The sequence below is a fragment of the Antrostomus carolinensis genome, unplaced genomic scaffold (genome assembly GCF_000700745.2).
Source record: "Antrostomus carolinensis isolate BGI_N321 unplaced genomic scaffold, ASM70074v2 scaffold15277, whole genome shotgun sequence".
In the NCBI taxonomy this organism is placed as follows: Eukaryota; Metazoa; Chordata; class Aves; order Caprimulgiformes; family Caprimulgidae; genus Antrostomus; species Antrostomus carolinensis.
In genome coordinates this window covers 3,856-13,934 of record NW_010325454.1, presented here as the reverse complement: position 1 = coordinate 13,934, position 10,079 = coordinate 3,856, and the positions used below count along the sequence as shown (strand labels likewise).

The 10,079-nt window shown below is 44.4% G+C and overlaps 1 protein-coding gene across 1 annotated transcript; it reads left to right on the top strand.

The window, feature by feature from the left end:
- Positions 1-419: 419 nt before the first annotated feature.
- On the top strand, positions 420-9,001 carry GABRR1 (gamma-aminobutyric acid type A receptor subunit rho1; the record flags this gene model as incomplete). The annotated part of the gene is made up of 6 exons (XM_010171218.1): positions 420-643; positions 3,609-3,691; positions 4,902-5,042; positions 5,505-5,657; positions 7,270-7,466; positions 8,714-9,001. Coding segments are annotated over 6 exons (1,086 nt in total), but the record flags the coding sequence as incomplete, so codon positions are not given.
- Positions 9,002-10,079: the final 1,078 nt, after the last annotated feature.

Here is a 10,079-nt window from a genome sequence, read left to right as displayed (position 1 = left end):
CTGGGGAAGGCAGTTGCCAGAGCAGTGGGGAAGGCAGTGCAGGCAACAAATGCTTCTTCAGTGGTGGCTCCAGAAACACAGCATCATATGGTTGGAGGATTAAGTGGTCAGCAGCCCTCTCCCCCTACCACTGCCTTGTCATGTCTGCCTGTTAGTCCCTGGAGAGGGGCACAGACACCAAAACACAAGGTTCGCATTTCAGGGGTGGATTCAGCACCGGGATGACCTCTGATTTCTGAACCCAGTAAGTTGGTCTGACCTGAGGAATAAACAAGCTGCAGCCACTTGTGTCCCCTGCAGCTCAGGGAGTGGATGTGCTTTCAGGAACAGTGCTTTACAGCTCGTGGTTTGCCCCAGAGAGGAGAAATCACTGCTGTGCTGATAAGGTGTAAGTTGTGACGCAAGCCTGTTTGTTGCAGGACTTCACCATGACACTTTATCTGAGGCACTACTGGAAAGATGAGAGGCTGTCCTTCCCCAGCACCAACAACCAAAGCATGACCTTTGATGGAAGGCTGGTGAAGAAGATCTGGGTCCCTGACATGTTCTTTGTCCACTCCAAGCGTTCCTTCATTCATGACACCACCACAGACAACGTCATGCTGCGGGTCCAGCCAGATGGGAAGGTACTTTATAGCCTCAGGTAAAGCTGCATTCGGTCAGTGCGAGCTATTAGTGGAGTGAGAGAGAAAGTGGTTTAATTGATTCCTGTATTGTGCTTTTGCATGACTACATACTAAAAAAAAAAACCCATAAAAAAGAATGAATGTGTTGTCAATCCACTGACATGTGAGTCCCTGTGCAAGTTCATTAAGTGTCTGTCGCAGGAAGCCAATTTCTTTGCCAATGTTGCTGGTTCCACCAGTGTCCTTTTGTCTTGTATGCATGGTTAGCTCCTGCTCCTGCTGTCAGGAAGCTGCAGCCAGACACGACAGTCCCTCAGGACATCTCACGGGGGCCAGTGGGATGAGATCCCTGTGGGCCGCTGCTGAAGAGGCAAAGCACAATCTAAGGAAGAGGGCAATGAATGGTTATAAAGAGAAGTCCAGAGCAGCTATAGTTACCCGTTCACTATGCAGCAAAGTCTCTGGGCCTAGAAAAATGTGCAGTTTCTGTTCCTATAGGTAATTATGAAGAAGTATAAATTATCATGAGTGCAATTTTTGCTTTATGTTAACCAATAAAACAGATGGAACTTCCTTCAGCACATGAAGTGATGAGCTTCAGAGGAAGGGTATATAACTCCTGGTGACTCATGTGTATGGCTAAAGCAACCCAAACACTTGACTTCAACTCTTTCTGCTTTTTGCTCACATTTCATGTGAAATGCATGAAAGCTTCTTCAAGGGGATATTTTGGGTAAACTCTGTTTTTTCCTCTAGTTTGAGATATTATCCCAACCCTAGCTTTCTCCCTTATTTTCCAACCACTCAAGCAGCTTTGAGAGTAACATTGCTGACCTGAGTCTGAACATTATTAAACTAGGGGTTTTTTCTTTCTAATATGCAACACTTTCATACTTGGACATGCTAAGTGAGGAGCATCTGTCAATCTCCAAAAGAAACTAATGTCAGTGCTTCTGTATCGGTGCTTCTGTTTTCCTTGGCTTTCCACCCAGTTAGAAAACAAGTTTGGCCAAATGACCCATAAAAACCTATTAGAGAGGAAATTGCTGTACAATATTCTGATGCAAGAATGTTGGCATCACCTCCACAGCAATGAAATAGCAAAATACATGATAAATAAACAAAGCATCAGGTCATAGATAGTGTATTCTGAAGGACAAAAAAGAAGGAAAATCTGACTGATAGGAGGTCAGCAGCAGCAAGATGCATAGATTTAATTATAAGGTTGCAGAACACGTTGCTTGGGAAGGCAGTGGAGGGGTCTTTAAGGGCATGTTAGACAGTGACCTTAGGAATGGCAGAGGTAGAGCTGAGCCTGCTACAAGGTGAAGACATAACTTCTCAGCCTGCCAAGGTGTTTTATGATTTTATGAAAGGAAGGCAAGCAAAGCAATTCTTGATTCTCTGTGGGGTATCAGTTTGACAAGAATTATCTTGTTGTCTGGTATTTTTATCTTACTGTTCATTGGAATTCACAGCCTGAACAGTGCTACCTTCTTGTTATTAAAGCCTTTTCTTTAGTCAGCATATTATACAAGGTTCAGGTGATCCTTAGGCCTTTGCAAAGTTTGCTCAGGTCCTTAGCACAATAATAAAAAAAAGACAATAAAATGACATAAAGTTCAGCTACAGCATGAATGCCTGCATACTCTTTCATTTAGCTGCATGATACCAGTCATCTGCATTGCATACATTTATGGTTGTCTAAAGAAGATAGGAACAGAAGAATATCAAGCTACTCGGATCCTGTCATGCACAGGCTTGTGCTTAAACAATTGTCTATCACAAAATGGTGGTGAACATCTTGAATGGAAAATTGAGAGTTTCATTATTTTGCTCAGTCACAATTGCAGGTTGGAGTGCTTTATGAATGCTGGAGAGGTAGGAATGCTGGAGAAGTAGGAATGCTGGAGAAGTAGGAATGCTGGAGAGATATGAATTCTGATCTCCTCTTAAGAGTAAACGGGTCATTACTGCCTGCCTGCCTTTGCTGAATGACTTTGCCTGTAGATTTTATTTTTCCTTGGTGTCTGCCTTCTTAAGGTTCTTTGCCAGACTTTGTCTTCTCTTGTCTTGGAAACCACTGTAGACCTCACTGGCACCTAAACAACAAATCTGAGCCAAGCACTCAAGCACTCACTCAAAGACTAAATCCAGACAGGAAAGCAACATCAGTGAGAACCTGCACATGCAAAAGGACTACTAACATAAAGGCCTGCGTTGTATTTTTATGATAATGTGACAGATGTCTGTCTACCACGAGCTCTGCTATAATTCATTCATTCTTTTCCCATTATGATTTATACTTCTATTTTCTTTTACTTCCTTAGAGTTCGAGCCAGTTGGGTCAAGATCATAGGGATGCTCCCAGTGCAAACACAAAATTATGCTATTAAAAATGAGATAATCAGACTATAGCAAGACCAGAGCTTCTGATGATGGGGCAGAGCCTTTCGGTGGTCTCTGCTGCTTACCTGCTCCAGCCCTAACTCGAGGCACTGCCTGTGCCCTCTGGTGGTTGGTACCCAGGTGTGATCCCCGGATTGTCACCGAGCAGCTGGAAATTCAGGGTGTGTGGAGAAATTACCTGCATCCCTCATGGCACTAGGATGGTCTTGATAAATGTAAATTGTTTTATTGTACAAAGCACCTGTTGAAAGTACAGATCTCTGCAGAAAGAAGTTTGCTGATAGTCAAAGAGGAAAAAGTGGCCTTGATGCTCTCTTCCATTTTCTTCTCCATTATTTTTGTCATCTAATTGCAATTTTTTATGGCCTAACTTTCCAGCCACCTTTTCTAACACTACTTTGCTGAGAAGAAATGACTTTAACTTAAGTGGAATGGCTTTAGCTGAATGAAAGGTATTTCTTTTCAGTGCACTGTAACTGTAGTTACTTAATAAAAATATGAAACTTGCAGCTTTACTATTTTTCAGTCACATAAGAAGACAAGTTTTTAATGGAGTGGTCTTATTATTCCTAGAGTTACAGTAACGGCAATGTGCAACATGGATTTTAGTCGCTTTCCCCTGGACACACAGACATGTTCCCTGGAGATTGAAAGCTGTAAGTAAAGCTGAGGCAGAGCAGAGCCGAGGGCTGCATCCCATGGGCACTCAAACTTTTTAAAGTACATCAATATTTCTACCAATAATGATTATCAGTAATGAAACTGCTGCTACATTCATGGAAGATCTAACCAAAGTCAGCAGACTCCAACACTAAGAAAAACTCCCTGCCTGTATTTTTTTACTAGAAGTAGATAACGTTTGCAACGACGCAGTGTTGCTGTGAGCAACACACCAGCTGTGAGCACTGTCTTACCATTGTCCCCAAAAGCCAGCCAGGCTGCCCCGCTGCCACCTTGTCCCCAGAGGACTTTGAGACTCTTACCTGCAGGTTGGCAGTCCCCAGCAGCACCTGCTTGCCAGGTGCCCTCAAGCACATAAATAAATGGCCCTAAGCCCTTCACATGCACCATCTGCTCATCTGTACTGTAGGAACCATGACAGGGCAGCAACATTAATCACTGTCCTATGTTTCTTATACCCGTGTGAGATAAGTATGATGCACACATGAACTGTCTGGATTTCATACAGAGACATTTTAAACTTTTAGCTTTTTAGGAGGTTCTTCTCCTTCTTAAGCTTGCAATAAGGAATTATAATCTTAATTCATACAGAGACATTTTAAACTTTTAGCTTTTTTTTTTCTTCTGCTTCTTAAGCTTGCAATAAGGAATTATAATCTTAATTCTGTTTTAATATATTTATGTGTGATTTTTTTTCTCCGTTTCTGGGAAAAGTTGTTACTAAACCCCTTCTGAAAGGATTAACATTACTATATTTCCACATTTATTAAAAAAACAAGACCTGTAGTATTCATGTGTGCATCACAGACAGAAAGTTTGTCCTCCCACTTCTTTCTGCTAAGTCTCCTTGCCTTTGTTTCTGATTTTAGGACAATTATAAGGGACAGTTTTTCAAGTTCTGATGCAGTCGGTTACCTGAACCACATATTATGTGTGCAAAATTATGATTAGAGAAACAGAAGGGTTTAGAAAACACATCAGGCCTGAGGGCTGTGACAGTAAGCTAGTCCTCTCCTTGCCACAATCATACCCACCATCGCTGCGGCTTGCAGCCAGGTGATGGCATTTGGCCTTTTTAGCAGGGACCTCACAGGCAGCCTGGAAGGTGTGTGGGCACACCCTGGGCTGTGGGTGTGATAGTAGCTGACTCAGTGCACTGCACCAAGGTTTGCTCTGCTCCCCTAGATGCCTACACTGAAGATGACCTCATGCTCTACTGGAAGAATGGGAACGATTCCCTAAAGACAGATGAGAGGATATCACTCTCCCAGTTCCTGATCCAGGAGTTTCACACCACCACAAAGCTCGCCTTTTACAGCAGCACAGGTGGGTCCTGGAGTCCATGCCAGAAAGTGGGCTGGGGGAAGAAGGGCTGCAAACTGTCTCTCTGAACTTGGGCCATGGAGGATTGTTTGTTGGGAGGTCTCCCTGTGGCCCATCAGACCTGCCTCTCTTCCATGCTGAGGCTGCCGTCCCTGACACAGACTTCCATCTTGATGGTTATGTAGTCTTGAAAGGCAATCCCTCTTCAAGATCACACTGAGCCCTAACATGAATTAAACTCTCTGGGTGCACAGATTATATTATCTTCTCTGGAAGATGTGGTCCTGAGACACACTTTGATAGCTGGTTCAGTAAGAAGTCTTTTCTATAAACTGCAATAATCTGTGGTCATTAACTGTTTTTCTAAAAGCAAGTGAGGTGCTATTCCCCTGGTGCAACATCACCTTATCTGAAAGTAGTTTGATGTTGGTGTGACTTCTCTTTTTTCTTTTTGCTGTTATCCAGGCTGGTACAATCGCCTCTACATAAACTTCACTTTACGCCGCCACATCTTCTTCTTCTTGCTCCAAACCTACTTCCCCGCCACCCTCATGGTCATTTTGTCCTGGGTGTCTTTCTGGATCGATCGTCGAGCAGTTCCTGCCAGAGTCCCTTTAGGTAAAAAAAATCTTGTAGCCAGCAGACCTAAGAGACAATTGCTGCAACTGTGGCCTTGACCATCCAGACAAAATCCCCTGTGCTACACACCGCCCCTGCACTGCCTTGTGGCACGGAAATCAACTATGCCACACGTGTGTCCCCCATGCAGGGGACTGGCCATGGTACAAACTCTCCATCTGCTCTGCAGTGCCAAGTGAATTGCCTTCCCTGCTTGCAGAAGCGCTAGCTGCACGCAGTGCAAATCAGAGAGCAAACTTCCCTCTCTGCTTTTATGGATATTAAGAGAGACCAGGCACAGAAAGAGCCAAAGTGTCAGTATCCTTCAGAGACCTCAGTGAGCAAAAAGGTGAAAATCAATATTAGCAGCCCTGACAAAATCTGTTTATTGAGTTTTGCTGGAGGAGAGAGGGTGGAGTTAACACAGTCAGCCAAGCTGTGCTGCTCAACTTGTTAAAAGAGTTTACAGAGCAGTGTGAGGAATTCAGATTCCCCTTCTGCAGTATCCTTCAGACAGATGAAGACATATGCCAGAGGAGTCACTATGGGAGCAGAACTATGCTATGGACATAATTCTTCTTCTAAAGTGGATGCTTTGCCCTTAGCAAAGCGCTGTTTATATTTTTGCAGGCTTTGAGCCCAAGCTTGCTTCCACTTATTGCAGTCAACATACCTCAGGACTTTATTTATTGTTAAAATTATATTCCTCAGTGGAGAGGAATATAATAGGCATAACAGAGATGGCAATGGGGCAGTTATCTACGTCTGTGTTTAGAAAGAACATTAAAAGCAGTATAAGGGTTTGGGCCATGGCTTTTCAAGATGTAGGCATTGCCTTTAGCAGTACTTTTTAGCACTTAGATACTCCTGTGGATTCAGTCCTTTGTACTTATATACATCATTTCAACTTTCAAAGGGATCCTTAATGTGATGTAATTAGCCCCTGGAATAAGAGGGTCACAGAGAGCCTCCCTCAGAGCTAAGATAACTCCAAACTGTGGGGGCTCCTGCCCTCGCTGACATGCTCATTGTGCTTGCCCATAGTGTAAGGTGGGGCAGCATTGCCCTGTGAGGCCCCATTGCCCTGTGGGGCCCCATTAGTCTCTGCTCTTGCCCTGGGGAAGGCATAGGAGCTGGCTGGTGACTTCCCAGAAAGCAGGACCTCTCAGGGGCAGACAGAAAACACAGGCCTGGGGAACCTGGTGGAAGTAGCAGCAGCAACAGATGGGCCTCACTTGTGCTTGAGCTGTGGAGGGGGTGAACTAGAAGCTGAGCTATGTGTACATTCCCTCCAGGGACTAACCTGAGCCCAGAGATGGGGTGCAGCCAGCAAGGGGTCAAAGTGCTGCTGCCTGGCTGTGGGGTGGGAGACTGGTGGTGCGGCAAGGAACCAGGCTAGCAACACCTTGAGACCAGAACTAGAGCTGTTTTCAAGGAAAAGACAAGAAATCAGGGCTGCCTGGACCCTCCTCAGGCAGTGAAACCCATGGTCCAAATATGAAAAACCATACTGCAAGGTAAATTCAGGTGTCAGAAAAGGGTAACAGTTATATTTGTGATGAAGAGTCTGGTTTGAAAGTGCCTTACAGTCTCTCTGCTCTTGTATTCCCAGGGATAACCACTGTGCTGACCATGTCCACGATCATCACTGGGGTGAACGCCTCCATGCCCCGTGTTTCCTACATCAAAGCAGTGGACATTTACCTGTGGGTCAGTTTTGTGTTTGTCTTCCTCTCGGTACTGGAATACGCAGCAGTGAATTACCTGACTACGGTGCAAGAGCGGAAGGAGAGGAAACTTCGGGACAAGGTGAGGTTTTTCTTGTCTCTGGAGCAGCTTTATTCCTCCAGGAAAAGGTATGGGAAATGTCTGGAAATGTTCCAAAGTTCACAACTACAGTGTGCTGCTCTCAGCTGCCTGGGGAGAATGCAGTGCATGCAAAAAGACACCAGCAGTGAGGTATTCCGGGCTATAAATATTTGCTACAGATAACACATGCCTAAGCTTTGTACTCTTTCTTCAGTCTGAGGGCACTCAGTCCCTCTACGTATAGCCTTCTACTGCCTGTATAAATGGGATAGAGTTTAGGATTTTGCCCTTAAATATTTTTTTATGCAGAAGATCCAAGCCTATGAATAGCACCAGATGGATACTGTGGTTTAGGTTTCAGATAACATGTCAGATTTCCCACACCTTTCTCCAGGCACAGTCTAAACTTACACAGTGGTCCAAGCTTCCCCCTTCTGCATTCGATACATCAAATTATAAGTTCTTCTTTTCAAATGGGGCAAGACTCATCCATTCCTCTTTGCAGACTCCCTCTGCCCTCTTCTCTGATTTTCTCAGCTTCAAGGTTCAGGTCCAACCTTTATTTACATCCTGATAGCCATGCTCAAGACAAATGAGTTTTTCCACAGAGAGCCCCACTCTCTCCCTGCCTGCACTGTGTCTTGCAGACACAAAAATGGAGAAGCAAAAGGCTGCTGCCCAGCTCCATCCTAGAATCACAGGATAGTTAGGGCTGGAAGGGACCTTAAAAATCATCTAGTTCCAACCCCCTGCCATCAGCAGGGACACGTTCCACTAGACCAGGTTGCTCAAAGCCTTATCCAACCTGGCCTTAAACACTTCCAGGGAGGGGACATCCACAACTTCCTTGGGCAACCTGTTCCAGTGTCTCACCACCCTCACAGTGAAGAACTTCTTCCTAATATCTAATCTAAACCTACCCTCTTCCAGTTTAAAGCCTTTTCCCCCTGTTCTGTCATTAACTGCCCTTATAAAAAGTCCCTCCCCAGCTTTCTTGTAGCCCCTTCAGGTACTGGAAGCCGCTATAAGATCTCCCCAGAGCCTTCTCTTTTCCAGGCTGAACAGCCCCAACTGTCTCAGCCTGTCCTCACAGGAGAGGTGCTCCAATCCTCTTGTTTTCCTTTTTGTGCCCCAGCAGCCTGAATTCCCCAGGCTTGTCTCCTCCTCTGCTTTTGTAATGAGAAAAGAGATGTCTGTGTATATCTGGACACAACTCAAAACCACCCTGTGCTTACCTGTGCCCACAGCTTCCCTGCGCCTGCAGCCTGCCTCAGCCTCGGCCCATGATGATGGACGGCAGTTACAACGATGGGGATGTGAACGAGCTGGGGCACTACGTGTCTGAGAACGGAGACAAACAAGACCGAATGATGGTGCAGCTGGCGCTGGGCTCTGAGAGGGGCTCAGGCAGGAGGAAAAACCAGAGATACGTCAGCATGCGGATCGACACTCATGCCATCGACAAGTACTCCAGGATAATATTCCCTGGTGCATACATTCTATTTAATTTGATATACTGGTCGATTTTTTCATAAATATACGTAACTTCTGTAGTCACAGAGCATTGTGACAATAAATGAAAGTATTGTCTCATAGGCTAACAGAAAGGAAATGGAGAATTTTTTTAATTGAAAGGAAGATTGATTTGTTTCGGGATTTTTTTTTCAATTAGATGCAACTCATTTGTGGCATAAATAATTGTGCAAGTTTCACATTTCAGCAAAAGATAGAATACACAGTCTAAAATTTTATACTTATTTAAAGCTGTGCTATGTTCCTTCTTGTGCCTCACAGGCCACTGTAAACTATTTTAACAAGTGACTGTAATTGCCAGTTGCATCTATATGGTGCATCCTCCATTTTGTGCCCCTAAGATCCTAATTCTGTAAGTATTGGAGTGCACACATACATCTCCCAACTCAGCAGATTTACCACGTTCAATACTAATAAATACAAAGAATATGCAAATACTTGTGTGTTTGCAGGATGAGGCCAGAAATGGTCATTACAAGCACAAAATAGCCAGTATTTGGAAACACTGGCGAGGTTATTGTTGGCTAAAGCTTGCCAACACTGCTAAATGCATGCTGCCCTAGCAGTGCTGCACTGACAGGTCCACGTAGGAATGCTTTCAGATTTGTGCTACATCTTCATCATATTTAAAACAAAGAAATCTTTCCAAGCTGTTTTGACTATCTTTTTAAAATGTGACTTGCAATGTACACTTACTAAGGAATGAACAAAAGCTGGACTTTCTGCAATGCTAACCAAACCCTCTGGGAAACGCAGGAGCTCTCCTTGGATCTGCTTATTTGGGTCAGTGGGAATTTCCTGGGAGAGAACACAGGTTTCTGCACAAAATGATCCAGTGAAGACTATCAGGTGTCTACAAAAAGACTAAAACTACTACAGGAGAAGCCACTTCTCTCTGAGATAGTCTGGGTGTTACTGGTCTGTGCAGCCTGAGAAGCTGCTGCAGCCTGTAACTTGTTAAACCCTGATTAAAGCCACTGATAATTACACTCCTAGGAAAAACCTAGTCCATCCATTTCAGTAAAAGCCTAATAGAAAGGTGCTCAAGGGGTGACAAAGCAGTTGTAAGGACTTTATATC